At 42.5% G+C, this 21,051-nt stretch overlaps 1 protein-coding gene across 1 annotated transcript in view; it reads left to right on the forward strand.

The window, feature by feature from the left end:
• Ubap2 (ubiquitin associated protein 2) overlaps positions 1-21,051 on the forward strand; it is an 83,139-nt gene that overhangs the window by 35,317 nt on the left and 26,771 nt on the right. The window contains exons 3-8 of the mRNA XM_040740069.1: positions 7,696-7,773; positions 10,071-10,181; positions 12,251-12,404; positions 14,636-14,713; positions 15,805-15,859; positions 19,126-19,229. Coding sequence (XP_040596003.1) covers positions 7,696-7,773; positions 10,071-10,181; positions 12,251-12,404; positions 14,636-14,713; positions 15,805-15,859; positions 19,126-19,229 — 580 coding nt within the window. The remainder of the gene's footprint in view (positions 1-7,695; positions 7,774-10,070; positions 10,182-12,250; positions 12,405-14,635; positions 14,714-15,804; positions 15,860-19,125; positions 19,230-21,051) is intronic.

The raw sequence follows: 21,051 nt of genomic DNA on the forward strand, positions 1-21,051 counted from the left end.
AACCCGAAGGTATGCGGCAGCCTCTTCCTCTAGCTCCTGGGCGTCCCCAGGATCGAGAGGTTCCTCAGGAGGAGCAGAGGCGACAGCCCGTAGGGAGGGGTAGATACAGGTGGCTAGAGAGCGAACTTTAGGGGCAAATGAAGTAGGTTGATCAGAAGGAGAAGGAGGAAGCTTATCAAAGTCAGAGTTAGCAGAGGAAGAGGAACAATCTTTAGAAAGATCAGCGACAGAACTTGCCCTGGAGCTGCACTAGAACACCCTCAGGAAGCGACCTCTAGATGTTGTTGGGCATCTTTAAGAATTTGTTCATTTTGGGGGCTTTCCTCCGCGTAAACAATGATACTTTTTAAGAGATCCCAATACTGCTGCAAAATCTTTTTATCGCTTTCAGAGCCTTTGGTTTCGAAATAATTAGTTAATTCGGCCCCGACTTGTTCCCAAGTACTGCAAACTATTTTTGGACAGGTAATGACAAATCAGGGACAGACTTCATGTACAAAAAGCAAAAACTTAAGTAAATCTTTTTCTTAACCTCAATGTTTCTATCTCTTAATTCTTCCTGAATTCCTTTAATAAATATGGCTTCCTTATTTTTTTTAACCTCAGTGTATCTATCTCTTAATTCTTTCTGAATTCCTTTAATAAATCTAGCTTCTGTGCTGATACTAGTCCCCATTTTCGCGGGACGGATGGGACGGCGGTGTTAACCTAGGTCATTAGACTAACCCTACTCTGCGCCACCCGGATGGGGCTTACCTGACGCCTTATGAGTGGGCTCCGGACTCGTCGCGCCTCTGCCGTCCGATCGGTGGTCTGTAACTCGTGTCCCACGTGGGCGCCAGTTGCGACCCCCGGGAAGGGACCCCCGACCCGCGGGGGTGAGGTGATGAGGGTCGCTACTAATTTGGTGGGCCTTCACGAGCAGATCCGATCTGGAAAGTGAACTTCAAGAGGTTAATGGAAACAGGCTCAAGACAACATTCGCTGATCAAGAGCCTTTATTTTTGGGGGCGCTGGAATTTATAGAGGAAGGACCTCAGGGGTGGTACAAGCATGTCAATCAAGTCTCAATTCAAATATACACCAAATACGGTAAAGACAAAGCTGTAATTTTCCATCAGTCATTAGTTACATTCCACAAATGCTTGTCAGCGTAAGTCAGGTGCAGGAATTAGGGAGGGGTAGGAAGTGTACAGCAGAACGCTATAATCTTGTTAACAAAGACAATTGCTCTGTAAGGGTATTTCCCCTGGCTAGGTGGGTGGGCTGCCCTGTGTAAATTTAACTTTAATGGTTAGCCTTTTCCTTTGTCTCAAGGGCATGTGTGCTCGCAGTCACGTAGGCGGAAGGCCAAGAAACGGTTGACAGACTCCATTTTGTTCAAGGTTCTAGCAGTCCCCAACAGATCACGAGCACCTGGCTTGATAATTTTTTTTTTTCTATTGATAAATTATGCTTCTTTATGTCTTTGTCTTTGATGTTACTACAGTCCTGGTTTGGATAAAGTTGGAAAGTGTCTCTTGTCAGTTTTCAGAGTTTGTGAATTAGGATAACTAGAAAACTGACTATGGTTTTGCTTTTGCTTTGCTTTCAGGATCTGTTTACTCATTCATTCATTAATTCGTTGAGATAGGGTCTTACACTGTAAACCAGGCTGAACTCACTGTGGCCCAGGTAGCCCTCAAACACATTGCAATCCTCCTGCCTCAGTCCCATGAGTGCTAGGGATTATAGGTGTGAGCCACCGTGTTCTAGTTTCTGATTAGTTTAGTTACTTAACCTATTATGAGTCTCCCTTTTTAGTAGATGAGGCACCCCCCCCCCCCCCTTTTCTGTGTTTGTAGGATGTGAAGTGGGCAGGCACAAGCCATGGTGTGGATATGTAGGGCATCTTTGGATGTCCATCCCCTTGTTGAGACAGGACATGTTTGCACTGCTGCAGGCTGGCGGGTCCTTGAACTTCCTAAGCAGTTCTCCCATCACATCTTTTGGTAGACATGCTAGGGTTATAGATTCATGCTATTGCATCCTGATTATGTACATTCCAGGGATTTTTTTATTTTGTCTAGGCTGTCTAATTTGGTGACACAAGTATGTTCCAGGTTTTCTTTTATAAGCCTTAAAGTTTCACTTTTATTGTTACTTGTTTGAGATGAGGTCTCACTGTCTTGCTAGGCTGTCCCTGAACTCACTACTGCTTCACTCCATGGTGTGGCCATGCCTTGCAATTTCTCTAGTAATAATGTTCCTTTCTCTTTTACTCCTAATATTACTACTCTTTTTGTTTTTTAAAGATTTATTTATTTATTACATATACAGTGTTCTGCCTACATGCCACCGTGTGGGTGCTGGGAATTGAACTCAGGACCCCTGGATGAGCAGCCAGTGCTCTTAACCTCTGAGCCATCTCTCCAGCCCTAATACTACCACTCTTAAATCTTGTATTTTGTTTATAGCTGAGTATTTTATCTATTAGTGACACTCACCTCCTGTCTCCATTCCATGTTGAGTCAACTTTTTTGTTTGTTTGTTTGATTTTCAAGGCAGGGTTTCTCCGAGGTTTTTGGAGGCTGTCCTGGAACTAGCTCTTGTAGACCAGGCTGGCCTCGAACTCACAGAGAACCGCCTGCCTCTGCCTCCCGAGTGCTGGGATTAAAGGCGTGCGCCACCAACGCCCGGCTTTGAGTCAACTTTTGAGCAGGCAGTAGTACTGTAGCGAGCTCAGGAAAAGTGTGACCACCTACCTTGCTAGAGGCTCTGGGTTCTGTCTAGGACAAAAAAAAAAAAAAAAAAAAAAAAAGCAAAGACCCCCCTCCCTAAATACAGAGTCTTAGTCTGTAACTCAGTTGATCTGTAAATCAGTACACAGCCTGGGTAGGTTTGAACTTGACAAGATCCTCCTGCTCAGTCTCACCAGTGCTGGGAGTAAAGTGTGAGTGACCAGACCCAGTTGTGAATTAAATTCTAATCTGATTGACATCCCCATTTCTTTTTTTTCCTTTCTTTTCTTTTTTTGAGATAGGGTTTCTTTGTATCTTTGGAGGCTGTCCTGGAACTCCTCACTAGACCAGATTGGCCTGGAACTCACAGAGGTACACCTGCCTCTGCCTCCCAAGTACTGGGATTAAAGGCGTGCACCACCACTGCCTGGTTGACATCCCCCTTTCTAATCTTCATTTATTTTAGTTTCTCTGTCTTCTGTTACTTCTCTGCTTGACTTTGGCTTATTATTAGCTGGGTTTTTTTTGTTGTTGTTGTTGTTTGTTTTGTTTTGTTTTTGAGACAGGGTTTCTCTGTGTAACAACTATAGGTGTCTTGGAATTGGTGCTATAGGCCAGGCTGGCCTAGAACTCCCAGACATCCGACTGCCTCTGCCTCCCAAGTACTGGGATTAAAGACGTGTGCCACCAATGCCAGGCTTTTTTTTTTCTTTTTGGAATGGTGCACGCTTTTAATCTCAGCACTTGGGAGGCAGAGGCAGGCGGATCTCTGTGAGTTCCAGGCCAGCCTGGTCTACAAGAATTAGTACCAGGACAGCCTCCAAAGCCACTGACAAACCACCCCCCCCAAAAAAGAAAGAAACTTAAAAAAAAAAAACCAGGTGGCTATTTGAACGTCTACAGAGCGAGGTCTAGGACAGCCTCCAAAACAATACAGAGAAAAAAAAAAAGAGAGAGAGAGAGAAAAAGGAATGTGCCACCACTGTCCAGCTTTTAAAGGTTTCTTAAGGAGTAATCTTTTCTTTCTGTTTTTGTTGTTTAGTTTTGAGATGGGGTTTTCATAACTTCATTGGCTGTGACTCATGCTCCTCCTACCCTCAATTCCTGAGTGTTGAGATTTCAGACCAGCACTGCCATCATGTGTATTTTATTTTATTCTACTTTGTTATTTTTTTTTATTTTAATTTTAAATAGCTTGTTTTACATGTCAATCCCAGTTCCCTCTCCCTCCCCTCCTCCCGCACTCCCCTTCCACCCTCCCTCCCACCCTATACTTTGTTATTTTTAAAAGTAAGAATCGTGTGGGGGGGTATGAGTGCGTGAAGGCATAAAAAGCTTGTATGTGCATATGCATGTACACAAGGCAAGCATGTCATGGTGTGAATATGGAGGTCAGAGGTCAACTTTGTAGAGTTGTTCCCTTCTTTTTACCTTTATATCAGAGTTCTGGGGATTGAGTTTAGGTTACTAGGCTCATATAATCACCATACCTTTACCTGCTGAAACATAGTGCTAGTGCATTCACCTTGGTTTTTTCCTTGTTTTGTTCGAGATGGGGTTTCACTGCGTAGCTCTTACTATGTTGACCTCACTATGTAAACCAAGCTGTTCTCACAAAGATCTGCCTGCCTCGGCCTCAGTGGGAGGATTATAAGCCTGTCTTATATTAATCTTTTTCTGTTGCTTCTGGGTATTAAACTGAGGACCTCATGCTTGCACAAGAACTTTTACCAAAGGAGCTGTCTTCTCTGCCCCATGGCAATCTTTAATATTTTATTTTCATTTATATGTGTGGGTTTATTTATTTTTTGCATGTATGTGTGTGTACTGTATGTGTCTGGTACTATAGAGACCAGAAAGGGATATTGATTGGGTTTCTTGAAACTGGAGATACCGATGGTTGTGAGCTGTCATGTGGGTGTTGGAAACTAAACCTGGGTTTTCTGCAAGAGCATCCATTGGTCATAGTCTCTTGAGTCATCTCTCCAGTTCCTCTCTCCTACCCCACTTTAAACTGAAAGTGATAAGACAATGTTTAGATCTTCTATGAGCAGCAGTGGAAGGTGCTGTATTAATGAAACGGGACCAGGAGCACTCGTGGCTTTGTCTAGCTCAGAAATGACTCTCAACCAAATTCGGTGCAACATGAAAGCTCCGTTTCAGAGGCTGCAGCTCCTTTTGGCACTTTGTCTACAGTACTGGGACTTCTCAGTTGATGGTGGATCCAGTGAATGGTTATCTGGTGTGTAGTAGGAATAAATGAAAGTGTATTTGGTCTTTGTATATACTAGGAAAGATTGCATTAACATTGTTGGCAAGTATGGGCATTGAATTTCTGTACAGATATCTTTCTGGGTGTAATGCAGTAGTATTTGGCAGCATGCATAGATCAGGATGACAGGATTGGCCTTTAGATTGGATATAATAGGTCACAGCTGCTGGAATTGTTACCACCCACCTACAGGAAATGGAAAAGCCTTGTGAAAGGTGCTCTATGATGCGGACCTGCCAGTTCCCCCATGCATCTTGATTAGTGTTCTTTGTAATGAGTGAAATATATAATAAAAGCTGAATGGAGTTGGGCTGTAGTTCAGTTGGTACAGTGCCTGCCTAATATGCCTAAGACCTAGTATCACATAAATTGGGCGTGGCGACACAAGCTTGTAATCTAACTGGGAGGTAAAAGCAGAAAGTCAGAGGTGTAAGATCATCTTTGACTATATAGTGAGTTAGAGCCTAGCTGTAGCCTTTATTTGATTCTTAAAACAAACCTAAGAAAGCTTTGGTGCTGTACTGACTGAGAATGTGTCTTACTCTGTCACTTAGGCCGACTCCTAAACTGTGATCCTCAGTCATGGTTTCACAGCTCATGCCACACTTGACCACATGTTTAGGTTTTAAATGTTTTCAGGAGTTCATGCAGACTTCAGTTGGGAATGCTTATTTAGCCAGACATGGTGGTGCACAACCTTAATCCCAGCACTGGGGAAGCAGAGGCACAGGCATCTATGAGAGTTCCAAAGCCAGCCTGGTGTGCTTGTCAAAAAAAGAAAAGAAAAGAAACAAGGACAACCGATGGTAATTTAGGATCAGTGCTTCTGACAAAATCTCACCCGAGTTCACTTACCAAGACTGCATGGTGGGAGGAGAGAAACAGTCTCCACATGGGTGCCATCGGCTGCTTCTAAATACACAGACATTTCGTTGGTCAAGGTGGTTCACACCTGTAGACCTGGCATTTCAAAGACTGAGGCCTGAGAGTTATCTTGAATCTGAGGTCAGTCTAGGTTATGTAGTGACTTCCAGCCCAGGCTGGGCTATATAATAAGACTGCCCCAAAATCAACTTGACAAACAATAGCAACAAAACTTCCCTTCATGACAATACCCTGGGCCTGGAATGATGGCTCAGCATCTAAGAGTACGTGCTGTACAATCATGAGGACTGGAGTTCGGATTCCAGCACCCATGTGACGTGCTGGCACTCCCGGCCACATGGCTATCCCTAGCTCTGAGGGGTCAGAGGCTGGAGCTTTGGTGTTTTCTGGCTTCCATTAACCAAGGAGACATGGGCCCCAGGTCGGGGAGAGGCTAACTCCTCCTCTCGCCTTGTTCACACCACACCATACATGCATGCCCCAGAACAGCCAAACAGACAAGTAACTGAAGAACATTTGGAGTAATGTTAGGTTTACTAAAAGCTTGTGTAGAGAATTTACTTGTTGGCCTAATCCTGGTATTTTTCTTAAATATTTTGGTTTTTTGAGACAGGGTTTCTTTGTGTAGCTTTGGCTGTCCTGAATTTCTGTATACCACGTTGGCCTTGAACTCCTCACACAGATCCACCTGCTTCTACCTCCTTGAGTGCTGGGATTTAAGGTGTACACCACCACTGCCGGTCTCTCTTTCTCAAATTTAAGATACTCTATAGGAGCCAAGCATAGTGGTGCATATGCCTATAATCTCATGACTTTGTAGATTGAGGCTGGAGAAAGAAGAGTTCAATTCTATATGGGCTATGCAGCAAGGTATCTTGAAAGAAAATAAAGGAAAATCTAGTTAGGCTTGGTGGCACAATCCTCTAATACCAGCTACTCAGGGCCTAACATGAGTTCAAAGGCCTGCATTACAGAGTGAGTTTACAGCCAACCTAGGCTATGTATCTACTATGGATCTGGAGACAGCCCTGGCTGTCCTGGAATTCTTTAAGTAGGCCTCTGACATCTTATTCACATAGTTGTTCCTGCTTCTGCCTCTGGAGTTCTGGGTTAAAGTGGGAAAGGCATGTTCCACCAGGTCTGGCTTCAGTGTGGGCAATTGAGTAAGACTTGGTCTCAAAAACAACAACAGAGAGGGAAAATAATCTATTTATCAGAGGTACAGTGCTTGCCTAGCATGTATGTAGGAGGTCCTAGATTCAATTTCTTTTACAATAAAAAGACACAGAAGCAAAACATCAGATCATCACTACAGACCCCAAATGAACTTTTTATAGTGTGTCACTGCACAATGCTGCTAATATTTAATTGCTATAAGTAATATAGAAGAAAACCTTAAAAATTTAGAAGTCTGTTTTCTCCTTTTTTCTTTCTTTCTTTCTTTTTTTTTCTTCTTCAAGACAGGGCTTCTGTGTAACGTTGGCTGTCCTAGATAGAACCCTCTCTATAGACTAGGCTGGCCTTGAACTTAGAGATTAAAGGTACATAACACCATGCCCAGCTCAGAAGCTCTTTCCTCCCTGTCCCTCTCTCCCTCCCTCAACTCAGGGTGTCTTCAAATTCTCCTGTAGTCAAAGATGACCTTAATCCTCTTGCCTTTGCCTCTCAGGTGCTGGGATTATGAATGTGTGCTCACCACACTTGGTTAATCAGTGTTTCTCAAAGTGATACTTGGTGATGGAGAGTTCTGTTTGACTGTTGCCTTCTAATATCTTAGTATTTTAGCTGCTGAAATCCACTACTTTTTTTGCTTCCTAGGCAACAGCTGAACAGATGCGGCTCGCACAAGTGATCTTTGATAAGAATGATTCAGATTTTGAAGCTAAAGTTAAGCAGGTATGTTTCTAGGAAAGTATACTGTGTACTGGGGCTGGAGAGATGGCTCAGGGCTAAGAGCACTGGCTGCTCTTCCAGAGGACCTGCTTTCAATTCCTAGGTCTCACATGGCAGCTCACACCTGTCTGTAACTCCAGTTCCTGGAGATCTGACACCTCACAGACATTCATGCAGACAAAACAGCAATGCACATAAAATAAATATTGTTTGTTTTGTTTCTCCATTTGTAACAATAGCTCTGACTGTCCTGGGACTCACATTGTAAACCAGGTTGGCCTCTGCCTTCCCAGTGTTGGGATTTAAGGTGTGCACCACCACCACCCAGCCAAAAAATAAATTATTTAAAAGAAATATTTTCTTTATGAATGTGAGTGTTTTGCCTACAGTATATATGTGCACTGCATGCATTCTTGTTATTCAGGGAGGGCAAAGGGAGCATCAGATTTCCCAGGCTTGGAGTTATGGATGATTATGAATTGGGAACTGAGCCTGTGTTCTGCAGCAGCCTGTGCTCATAACTGCCGCGACACCTTACAGCCCCTGCACTTGAGTTTCAATAATCTTAAGGAGATCATTTTACTAGAGAGCTTTAGTTTTGAAATACTCTTACTACCTAGTCTGAATTTGTACTTGATAATGAATTTTGGGCTTGTGAAGAAATACCTAATATTGGTAACCAGATGATGAAATACAGCATGGTTATCTTGACACTAAGTAATTAGTGTGTTTGCACATGACCCTCAGCTAGACATTTATGAAAGCTCGCTGTTATTTTATTTTTTGTATACCTGTATTTGGAAAGAATAACTTTTGGGATGTGAGGACCATTTTCATTATTTATTTCTTGTTCTAGGAAAGAGATGCCTTTTCAGATACCAGTGTGATTTCAAATTTAAGTTGACAAAGTATAATTTTTTTAAAGAGTGATAATTTTATTTCAAATTCCAATAGGAAATCTTTTTGTTAACTTTAATTCCAATCCCTTCTTAGTGCTTTCCACCTTTCTAGTGTCTAGAAGTCAGACACTACCCTCTATCCCAATGTCAGAGATTTCAGTCCTAGCTGTGCTCTCGTACTAACGTCGAGAACAAATGCCCCACAGTGTGCTTTTATGCCTGTGGAGCCCTTGTGTTTACAGTTGCTGCCATCAGGTACACAGTAATTTTTTGAAGTTGTTGAAAGTAATCAGTTAAAATCCACAGAACTCACATGGTTGCGTCCTCTAGTCCTGGCTACTTGGAAGGCAGAAGCCAAAGTGAAAGAAAAGAAAAAACTGAACATAAAGCATTGGGAAACTGAAGAGTAGTTAAAGCTGGAGATCCAGTGGTCTAATGCAAAGAGCTGTGCTTATCGCTATTAGACCAAGAAGTCTGCATTCTCACTTACTTATTTACTTTTACTGTCCTGGGGATCAAGCCTCATATGTACTAGGCTAATACTACCACTAAAGTACAGCTGTAGCCCACAAGATTTGTGTTCTAGACAGGTGTTCCTATTAATTAGCTTTTGGGCCACAGGCACAAAGCTCGTGAAATGTTGAACTTAGACTGTTTGGAACTTAAGTACATTAAATTCCATTAAAACAAAATATTTACATTATATAGATTGTTCACTGAATTTAGGAATTTATGTCTGATATTTGACTGTTCTACTGAGGAATATGATTATAAAGAGAATGGGCTGAGATTTCCTTTGGCTTCAGCTTTAATGCATGCTTAAGTTTCCAGAGACAATACTATTACTATGTCTAGGAGAGTAGCTTGTGGGTATTCTAACGCAGTTTGTGAATAGTGACCATCTGCTAATGAAGTCCCAGTTAATGTTTTAGGAATCAAAACTTTGCAAGTTCTATGCTATTGACCTAAGTTTGAACATGATCTAGGAGTTCTGAGATGTTGGTCTGTGCATATGTTGCTGATTAGTAGGCTGGGGTTTGTGGTGCACACCTTTAATCCCAGCACTCGGGAGGCAGAGATAGGCTGATCACTGTGAATTTGAGGCCAGCCTTGTCTATATAGTAAATTGTTCCAGGCCAGCCATAGCTATATAATAGGATTCTATTTAAAAAAAAAAAAAGTGACTTGTCTTTGAGGAAGTTGATTTGTGGGCCAGTCTACTAGTATTAAGGAGGAACATGGGAAAGTCAACCTGCACTTAGAGCCTAGACCCACTGGAGTCTGGAAAAGGCCTTTATGTGGAAGAATAGCATGATTGTGTATTTCAGTAGAAGAATTAGCAACGTTAATATTGAATGCCACTTTTTGGTTCCCTTTAACCGTGTTCTGATACTTTGGCAGCTTATGGAAGTGACAGGGAAAAATCAGGATGAGAGCATAGTGGCCCTTCATGACTGCAATGGGGATGTGAACAAAGCCATCAATGTGCTGCTGGAGGGAGACTCAGACACAGTAAGTATCATTTCCCCCACGTTTAACCTTGTATGGACGTTGTGGTAGAGTGGTTGGGGCATGCTGTGTTTTGGAGGGGGTGTTCTGGGACATAAATCTAGGGTCATTCATATTTGAGACAAGCACTACAGGAAAGCTCCAGCAAGAGCAGTAACTTAGGTATTCTTTCAGCAAAACAGTTTCTACTACCCTGACCCGTGAACATGAACATCAGCCTAAATCACCCCGTCCTGTGGTACTAACACCACCTAAAGTGCCCTGGCCCGTGGACATTAATTAGCACTGTCTAGAGTACCCTGGTCTATGGATACTAACGTTGCCTAGAAGACCCTGCCTGTGGACACTAACAGCACCCACAGTACTTGGGCCTGTGGACACTAATACCACCTGGAGTTCCCCAGCCTGTGGGTACTAACACCAGCTGAAAACCTCTGGCTTCAGACTGCTCACAGTTTTTCATCTTCATTACCACCTCTAACCTCCCCTCACCCCTTATTGGTTTTTTACTTTAGCCCAGGCTAGAATCAACCTTGCTCTGAGGATGGCATTGAACTTCAGATCTGCCTGTATCCGCTTCCTTTGTGCTAAGGTTATAGGATCCACTACCATGCTTGATTTATGTTGGGCTGGGGAGTGTGTGTGTGTGTGTGTGTGTGTGTGTGTGTGTGTGTGTGTGTGTGTGTGTGTGTGTGTGTGTGTGTGTGTGTGTGTGTGTGTGTGCGCGCGCGCGCGCGCGCAAGTACCTGATAACCTAGGAGGTCAGAAGAAGGCATTCTATCTCCTGGAACTAGAGTTTTGGGTGTTTGTAAGCCACCATATAGGTGCTAGGAGCTGAATCCAGATTCTCTGCAAATCCTACAAGTACTCTTTTTGGGGGGGGAAGCAGGTTTCAAGGCAGGGTTTCTCTGTGGCTTTAGAGGCTATCCTGGAACTCACAAAGATCCACCTGCCTCTGTCTCCTGAGTGCTCGGATTAAAGGCGTTTGCCACCACTGTGCCCGCAAAAAAGTACTCTTCTTTTTTTGTTGTTGAGACAGGATTTCTCTGTATAGCCCTGTTTGTCCTGGAACTCCCTTTGTAGACTAGGCTGGCCTTGAACTCGGTTCTGCCTGCCTTTGCCTCTAGAGTGCTGGGTAACAATTACTCTTAAGCACCGAGCCATCTCTCCAACCCCTTCTGTCCTACTTACATCTTTAGACTAACAGAAAACCAGGATTTGCTGATAACTTTTTTAAATTAATGAATATTCCATAAGCAAGTTCTCATAAGACTTATAATACACAGAGAAAATTGTAGCAGGCAGTTATGAGCTTTTCCCCCTTGATCTCTATGTTGAAATTGGATTATATTTGGTTTGTATTTGTAAATTGAGGAAACTATTTTAGAGCAAGTTAAAACATATAATACTTCACCTAAAAGAAAGCTTATTGATGATTGCACCCAAAATGACTTTCTTGGCTAGAGAGTTGCCTTGGTGGTTAAGAAACCTGAGTTAGTGGCTTATATGTCCAGCTCCAGGGATTCAGACACCTTTTCTGAATGCACTTACACATGTACGCATGCACACATGCACAAAAGCCTGACTTTGTTTTAAAAGATTTATGTATTGTATTCGGTGTGTATAGAGGTTTCTTTGTATGTGTATATGTGCACTACTTGCTTGTCTGGTGCCTGTGAAGGCCAGAAGCGGGTGTCAGATCCTATGGGACTGAAGTTATATACTGTTGTGAGCTACTACTCTGATGCTGGGAATCATTCAGTACCCTTAGGCTGAGTCGTCTCTCCAGCCCCTATACACACATAGTTTTAAAACAGAAATATATATGGAAATATGTGTATATTTCCTTTTGTCTTTTTTGAGATTTGTTTTTTTGTATTTTGTGTGTGTGTCAGATTCCCTGGGAGATGGATTTACAGGCAGCTGTGAGCCACCCAATGTGGGTGCTGGCAATTGAGCCGTCCCTCCAAGTTTTGTCTTTTCCAGGAAAGTAGAACTAAATGGGAAAGAATTAAAATGTAGGGGTTGAAAGGTGTATGACAAATTAATGACTGTAGAACTCTTTTTGGTAGACATCATGGGAGACTGTAGGGGGGAAGAAGAAGAATTTTGTAAAAGAAAGCTCAGAAAACAAAGAAAACAGAGAGAAGAGAACTGAGAGAGAAACAAGTCGTGGACGGGGAAGCAGCGCCCGCAAAGGAAGAGGTGGCAGCAGAGGCAGAGAGTGTGAGTACGGCCTTTCTGCTTAGCGTTTCCTTCCCTCCGAGAGCCGAGGAGCAGCCCAGACAACTTCCACCAATCTGTCTGTCTGTAAAAATTTCTTGTCCTAGTCACTAACAGTGTCTGTTAGGTGCTGTGATAGGGTTTCCTGTGAGCACTGGCCTGGTCTGCAGGTACTTCATTTTTGCAGCCTTTAACCCTGACTTCTGGCCAGGCGATGGTGGTGCACGCCTTTGATCCCTGCACTCAGGAGGCAGAGGCAGGAGGATCTCTGAATTCGAGGCCAGGCTGCTCTACAAAGTTACACAGAGAAACACTGTCAATGAACAACCAAACCACCCAACCAAACAGACAAAACAAAACTGGTTTCTGTTAGACATCAAGTGAACTGGGATTGGAGTGGGTATAGGTGTTCAGTCACTGATAAATGAAGCTGGTTTTTCTTCTCCATTTATAGACACTCATGGTATAGACATAGATCAAAATAATAAGAGGTAGCGAGGTATGCCTTTAATCCTAAGCAGAGTCATATGGATCTCTGGGAGTCTGAGGTCACCCTGGTATACATCATAATTGCCAGATCAACTAGGATTATATAGTGAGATACTGTCTCCCCCCCCCCCCCAAACAGAAAAAACAAACTAAAAAAGAAAAAACTAAAGGAGATAAGTTTAATAGGTAGGGCTTTTTATTTAATTTAACCTCCATTTCTAAATAGGGTTGGTGAAATGGCTCAGTAGGTAAAGGCACCTGCCATGCCTGATGACCTGAGTTCAGTCCATGTGGGTAGGTAGAAGGAGAGAAAGGGACAACCCAAAGTTATTGTCTGAGGTCCACATGTGTGCCGTGCCTGTTTCCTGTGACTCCATATCGACACCATTTTACCTGGGACAGCCAGGAGACATTTTATAGTTAGTTTTATTCCATTGATATTTAGCAACTACTTGTTGTGTAGTGTGGACACCTATAGACACCTATCACTATGTATTGCTCTAAATTTTAGTTTTGGGTTTATGAGGATAGGGTTTCTCTGTGTAGCCCTGGCTGTCGTGGAACTCACTGTGTAGACCAGACTGGCCTTGAACTCACATAGATTTACCTGCCTCTTGTGTTGGGATTAAAGGCATGCACTACCACTGCCTTTAATTTAATTTAAAAATTTACTTTAAATTTTTAATTTAAAAAATTACCTGTAGCCGGGCGTGTTGGCGATTGCCTTTAATCTCAGCACTCGGGAGGCAGAGGCAGGAGGATCTCTGTGTGTTCAAGACCAGCCTGGTCTGTAAGAGCAAGTTCCAGGACAGCTTCCAAAACCCTGTCTCGAAAAACAGAACAAACAAATAAAAATTACTTTAATATATTTATATATATAAAATATCTAATATGTTTTTGTGAACACACATGCTATAGCACACACATGGGACTCAGGGAACAACTTCAGGTTGTCACTTTCTCCCCTGCTAACATTGTGTGCACGCGTGCGTGCATGCCTGTCTGTATCTGTGTTTGTTATCTATGTGATATTATTGATTTAAAAACTTTTTACATCCTTTAGCTTAACTAAGGAACACATTCTGTGATGTATAACATCGTTACATAATGAATGTTTGTTTTGCTCTTACTGTTTAAATATATTGTAGATGAAGGCACATCCATACAGAGAAAGTAAAATTACCATGTTATCTGTCTCTATGTAGATTGAATGTCTTGTAGCCCCATATGTACCCAGGCTTGCCTCACAGAGATCCTGTCTCTGTATCCTGAGTGCCGTCATTAAAGGCATGTTCCACCATGTCCAGCACCATGTTAATTTAATTTCATTTGTGTATCTGTGATATCTGGCATATGTTGCCATTCAGTTTTTTGTGTCATCCCTCTCCCCCCCTTTGAGACTAAGTCTCACTGTGTTGTCCAACTGGCCTTGAACTCATGATTCTACTCATGATTCTCTTTGTTTCCTCATCCCAATGATGGAGAAGTGTTTTGTCCTATGCTTCCAGTTTTGTGGTACTTTTCCTAGTTTCTAAATGTTGTTTACATTCTAACCTGCTGTTGGAGACAGGGTCTCCCTTGTAGACCAGGCTGGCCTTCAATTTGTGTGACCAGAGGAGAGTACAACCATACTTCACATTTTTACTTTTTGTTCCTTATGCATTTGGTTTTGTAAGTGCCTGATACAAAGGCACAAAGGCTTGGAAATGAATGAGAAGTTGGCATTTCTGCTTTTTCCTCTTCAGTCAAAGGTGAGGAGAATGGAGTTGATAGCAACCAAGCAGACAAGCCTTCAGAGCGAGGCAAGCGGGGCCGAGGCAGAGGTAAGGGAGAATGACCCAAAAGGAACGCTGGCCACCAGAGGAGAAGGTGGGCTGGTGCTTTACTGGGCTTTGAGATTGTGTGGTAATGCATTATGATGTTTTGATGTAGCTACTGATGCCTGTGATGGAACTGCTTAGTTTATGCCAGATTTTTTTTTTTTTTACTTTGGTTCCGTTACTTTGGTGTTGAAGATTGAGCCCAATGCCTATCTCTGACAAGAATGTACTCTACTGCTGAGCTACACCCAGACCCTGGAATCCTATTGGTTATTGCCTCATGGATTTTGAAAACTACTTTGATAGTCAGATGTGGTGGGAGTCAGGCAGGTGCGGTATGGACAGTTCTAGTATACATAGACTGACTGTCAACAAAGCAAAAATAGTTTATTCTTTATTTTGGGCTTTTGTGGGTTTTTGTTTTTGTTTTGTTTTTTTCTAAACAGTTTCTCTGTGCAGCCCTGGCTGTCCTAGAACTCCATATGTAGACGAGGCTGACATTGAACTCAGATACGCCTGCCTCTGCTGGGATTAAACCACCACTGGGCAATATTTATTTAAAATGGTTTATGTATATGGATATTTCGCCTGCATATATATCCATGTGCCATGTGTATGTAGGCCTGTGGATGCCATAAGAGGGCATTGGATGGTACTGGGGACTGATGTCCATACAGTTGGTTACGAGCTACCCAGTGGGTGCTGGGGATTGGGCTCAGATCCCCTGACCAGTGCTCCTAACCACTGGAACCTCTCTCTAGCACTTGTGATTTTCCCTTTTTTGGTTTTTCGGGACAGGGTTTCTCTGTATGAATAGTCCTGGCTGTCCTGGAACTTACTGTGTAGAGCAGGCTATCCTAGAACTTACTGGTCTGCCTGTCTCTCTGGATTAAAGTGCTAGCATTAAAGAGGTACACCACCACCTCCTAGCAACTTGTGGTTTATTTTTGTTTTTTTAAAAAGAGTCTCATACTCTAGGTTGTTTTGGAAGTCACTATGTAGCTCAAATTGGCCTGAAGCTCTTCGTGATTAAATCATTCAATAATATATACATATATAAATACTACTGTATTCCACAATTGTGTTTTCTAAAGGATTTGGACGTGGCAGAGGCAGAGGGGCAGGAAGGTTCTCTGCTCAAAGCATGGGGTAAGTCACAGCCATCCTGTTGTAGCTATTTCCTAGTTATTCTAGTTTTCTCTCCCTGTGACCTGTCTGTAATTTATTTATCACACCTGGAGTGTTGATATTGCCAGAGATTAATAGTCAGGGGCCTAACCTTTGTACTCCTGGTGGTTTTGCTTGCATAATGCTTTATGGGAGGATAGATTTCATGCATGTTGATGTGTAGCATCGACTTTTCTAGTATAACCCCTCCCCCATGAAGTTATTAAAATGTCTGCAGACAACTGCCAAATGTCCTCTAGGGATCAGGCATATGTGCATAATTATCCTGAGTTGCCTAGTTGAAAGTCAGCTAAATCCAGTCATTATACACAATATGTTCATGTAAAAATAATACTTTTATCCTGAGTGATAGTAGTAAAGGCTGACCATTCCAAGTAGGTGTTACAATTAACCGCCATTATTTCTAGGTTCTCTCTCTCTCTCTCTCTCTCTCTCTCTCTCTCTCTCTCTCTCTCTCTCTCTCTCTCTCTCTCTCTCTCTCTCTCTCTCTCTCTCTGCTCTCTTTTAAATTTACTTCATATTCTTTGTATATTGTAACATTGGATTTATTTTGTTCTTCATTAATCACCTGATCATGATGCCTTATGGATGTTCAGTTAGAATTTATTTTTTTATGTATATAGATATATATATACTATGTATTTATGAGCATATGCATGGTGTCCATATGGAATCAGGGCAACTTTTGAGGACGTCCTTTCCTTCCACCATTTGTGTCCCATAATTGAACTTAGCCTGTCTGTCTCGGCAGCTGGGCCTTTACCTGCTGAGCCATCTCACCAACCCTTCAGTTAGGATTGAAAATAGAGAGAAGCGCTAAACAAAACATAGCTATACATGAAGAAGAATGTAATTCCATTCAAAGCTAGATTGGGAGTATTTATGAAATGGTTCAGTGGTTAAGAGTACCTGCTTTTTTTGGAGGGACCTTGTGTTTGGTTCTAGTACCCAGGTGCCACATTGTGCCTCACAGCCATTTGAACCCTAGTTTCAGGGGATCTGATGCACTCTTCTGGCTTCCATGGGCAGGGAGCATGTATATGGTGCATATATATACATGTAGGTCAAACACTTCTACATTTAAAAATGTACATGGCACTAGCCTACATAGCAAGTTCTGGGACAGTCATAGTGACATCAAGAGACCTTATTTCAGAAAACTGACCACCCTCGAATAAACCTGCCAGGCTTAGAGTCTGACACAAGGGAAAAGAGCTGTATTAACTCTTGCTATTACTGCTCATTGGAGGGTTTGTTTTGTTTTTTTTTTAACTACTCTTAAGAGTTTTATTAGTAGAGAGTGGGAAAGGGAGAAGGGTACAGGCCTGTTTAGAAGAAGTATGGGGAGAGGGAGAGATTGTAAATTTTTTAAAAGATGTTTTTTGATCCTTCAGTACTTATTTGTGTACCATGTCCAGGAAGGCGCCTATGAGACCTGAAGATGTTTTCTAGGTACTGGAGTTCTGCCCATTTTGAGTTGTTATGTAGGTGCTAGGTATTGAACCTGCTGCCACATCCTGCAAGAGCAGCAAATGCTCTTAATTACTGAGCCATCTCTCTAGTCTCTACCTTGGAAAATTGTTTCCTGGTGTTCTTTCTTGGCTGGAAAAGCTTCCAGGTCTCATAACTACTTAGGATGCTGAAGACCAAACTGTAGAAACTTGAGAGCCATTTCTGTAGGAGTAGATAGAGGCTCCTGAAGTAGCCTTTTCTTTGTAGAAGATATGCATGCTTGGCTGTAGATGTAGTTGGTTGAGTGCCTCCCTAGCGTAGGCAAAGAGAGGCCTGGGTTCAGTCTCCAGCACGCCATAAAACTGGACATGCTGGTACAAACTCGTAATTCCAGGAGTGTGTTTATGAGGTATACACCAACAGAGAGTCTTTGCTAGCTAGCCAGCAACTACTCTAGGTATTTGAGACACATTGCAGCCCTGAGCCTTTCTCAGGTTGAGCTTTTAAGCATAAAAACCACACCCTGGGTTGGCATACATCAGTTAGCCAGAAGTGGAACCACAGACGCCAAAAAACAAGGAACCACAGACGCCGAAAAACAAGATTAGTACATTTAGAGTCTTCCCGGAACTGGATTTGATGGATTAGGTCTTATTCTTGTTTTGGCAGGTGTTGCCTATGTGCTGGGTTCCAAGGCTTGAATGGTACTTCTATCATGGTATCATTTGTTTTAAGGTTTGGGGACCTGTTAACAGTATCAGGAGTTCAAGGTCGTCTTCGATTACAGAGTGAGTTTATAGGTAACCTGGGATACATGAGGCAGATCCTATCTTCAAAAATGATAAAAAGGGGTGAAAGCTCATCTCTATAATCCTAGTACTTGGGAGGCAGAGGCACTCATATTTATGTGATACAAAGTGAGACCCTGTCTGAAAAACAATAAAATAAAATATTCACATCATTGGGCCCAATGGGTAAAGGTGCTTGTTGCCAAGACCTGTGTCTCTGAGACCCTTATGGTGGAATGGTGGAAGGAAAGAACCTGCTCCTGAAAGAACTTGTTCTCTGAACGTGTGCGTCTCCACACACCGAATAACACCTAAAAAATCTGGATCAGACTGGTTGTGGTGACATAAGCCTTTAATCCCAGCATCTGAGAGGCAGGCAGATTTCTGTGAGTTCAAGGTTACCCTGGTTTACTTATTCAGTTCCAGGATATCCAAGGCTACATTGCAAGACTGTCTCAAAGCAAACAAAATCTTCATTATAGGGATTGGAGAGATGGCTCAGCAGTTAAAACACTGGCTGCTTATCCAGAGGGTCCTGGGTTTGATTCCCAGCACCCACCACCTGCAGGAAGTCCTGGCCTGGTGATTTCAAGGAAATCCTCATTTTCTGGTCTCTCAGGGCACTTCAAGTATGTGGTGCACTGATAAAACACCTGTATGCATAAAGTTAAAAAATGTTTAAAGAGTCTATGTTGCAAAAGCTTAAAATGTCAACTGTCTTCAATCAAATGCTAGGAGGGAAGAGCCTTTTACAGCAGGGCCTTTCAATGTTTCTTTGGCTGTCCTGATGCTTTCTGTGTAGACTGGGCTGACTTGTAACTCACAGAGATCTGTCTGCCTGTCTCTACCTCCCCTGGGCTGAACTAAAGGTGTGTGCCACCACACCCAGCCAAATTTGAAATATTTTGTATGGAAAATTTTGTACATAATGTTTATTTTGATTTTGATGCTTGCTTTAGTTGCCTGTTTCTTTACTTCAAACCCCAGGACATTCAACCCTGCAGACTATTCAGAGTCCGCATCTACAGATAGCAATGGGACAAAGTCGGGAGTTTGGGAAGCTGCTCAGAATGGCACAGATGAGGGCACTGGTAAGTGTTTTGTTTTTCTCTGAAGTCTTTGTTTTGTTCTGTTCCTGTTTTTGAGAAATGATCTCACTTTATAGTCTGAGTTGACCTTGAACTTTGGTCCTCCTGTCTCATTCTAGAACTCTGGGATTACTAGACTTAGCCATCTATACTGTCTTCAAAGACTTTTTTAGGGAGCGAGACAGAGACAGACTGTCTGTCTGAGAGTTTGGGTGCCTGGAGAGGAGAGAAGAGGGTGTCACATTCCTCGAGTTATGATAACCACCTGACTTGTGTGCTGGGAATCCTTAATGTTCCTAGAGATGGCTTTAAAATGTTTTGTTTTATCTGAGTATGATGGGGCATGACCTGTATTTAGTTCCTGAATCCAAGTTAGGTTTATGTGCTTAAGCACTGAGCCATCTCTCCAGCCCTGCCTTTACTTTAAGGATGTGATGAAGTCCTGTTTTGTATCATAAACTGTCTTTGAACCACCAGTCTTCTTATCTCAGGCCACTCAAGTGCTAGAATCAGTTTTTAATGTTCATTGGTGTTTCTCATGCATATATGTTTGGGGAACACATGTGTCAATGCTTAGGCAGGCCAGAAGAGTCCTGCCATTGGATCCCCTGGACTGGAGTTACAGGTGCTGGTTCACTGATGTTTAGGAACTTCAGATTGTACTCAGGTCCTCCAGAAGAACAGCCACTGATCTTAACTGTAGAATCATCTTTCTGTCCCTAGGAGAAGAGTTTACTGAAAGTGCTTAGTATTCTGGGTGGTAACTATAAAAATTAAACAGAAAATTTTCTTATTTATTTATTTATTTTGAGGTAGAGTTACTACTCTGTATAACAGCCCCAGATGACCTGGAACTCACTGAGACCCACCTGCTTCTGCCTCCCAAAGGCATGTGCCACCAGCAACTGGCTACTTATTTTGGTGTTTTAAGACAGGATTTATCTGTATATCCCTGACTGTCCTGAAGTTGCTCTGTAGACCAGGCTTGCCTATAGCTTAGACCTACCTGCTTCTGCTTCTTGAGTAGCTGGATTTAAAGGCATGTGCCACCATGCTTACCTTTTTGTATTGTTTTTCTGAAATATATAAGTAAATGGTTGTTAACTATTTTTTTACCTGGAGATCATCTGCTGTCAAGTTCATGGTAGTCTAGCTGCTGAAGCTATGTTTATATATGTTATATAATTTATGCAACGAATGAATTATAACCCAAAATAAGGAGTACCCACCAGTGAGATTTTAGGCATAAAAAGCAATGCAGGATAAACACTACAGAGTAGATCACCCTTGAGGGTATTACCTTCCACTCCCTGTTTGTGTGTTTTAGTGTGGAAATGCCTGTGTCAGGTAACCAATTCCAAGTCACAGTGCAGTCCTGGGGCCTTGCGTTCCTGCTCCCAGAAGCCTTTGCATACAAGTGAACTCCTCCTCCACACCTGGCGCTTTAGCTGAGGCTGCTGTTCTCCTGGTAACATGTGGGCAGCTTCATAGACTTCCTGCAGCAGGACTTTCATGTTTCCTGCTCCAGCCTGGCTAACGTGCTGCTGGGGATTGAACCTAGGCTTTGTACGTGTGAGGCAAATAATCTACCAGCTGAGGTGTATTCCCATCCCCAACAGAGTATCAGCAAACAGAAAATGAAAGCAATTGTAATAACCTCATAAAATGTGATGGACAGTTTATCATACCTAATGTCTCAAAGTATTTAGGAAGCTGATATGGGAAGATTATGTAAATTCTAAGCCAGCCTGGACTATAGTAAGATCTTGTCTCAAAAATCAGATCAAACAAACAGAAAACATCAGTACTAAGTAATAAACCTAAT

The sequence above is a fragment of the Mesocricetus auratus genome, unplaced genomic scaffold (assembly GCF_017639785.1).
Source record: "Mesocricetus auratus isolate SY011 unplaced genomic scaffold, BCM_Maur_2.0 Super-Scaffold_6730, whole genome shotgun sequence".
Taxonomy (NCBI): Eukaryota; Metazoa; Chordata; class Mammalia; order Rodentia; family Cricetidae; genus Mesocricetus; species Mesocricetus auratus.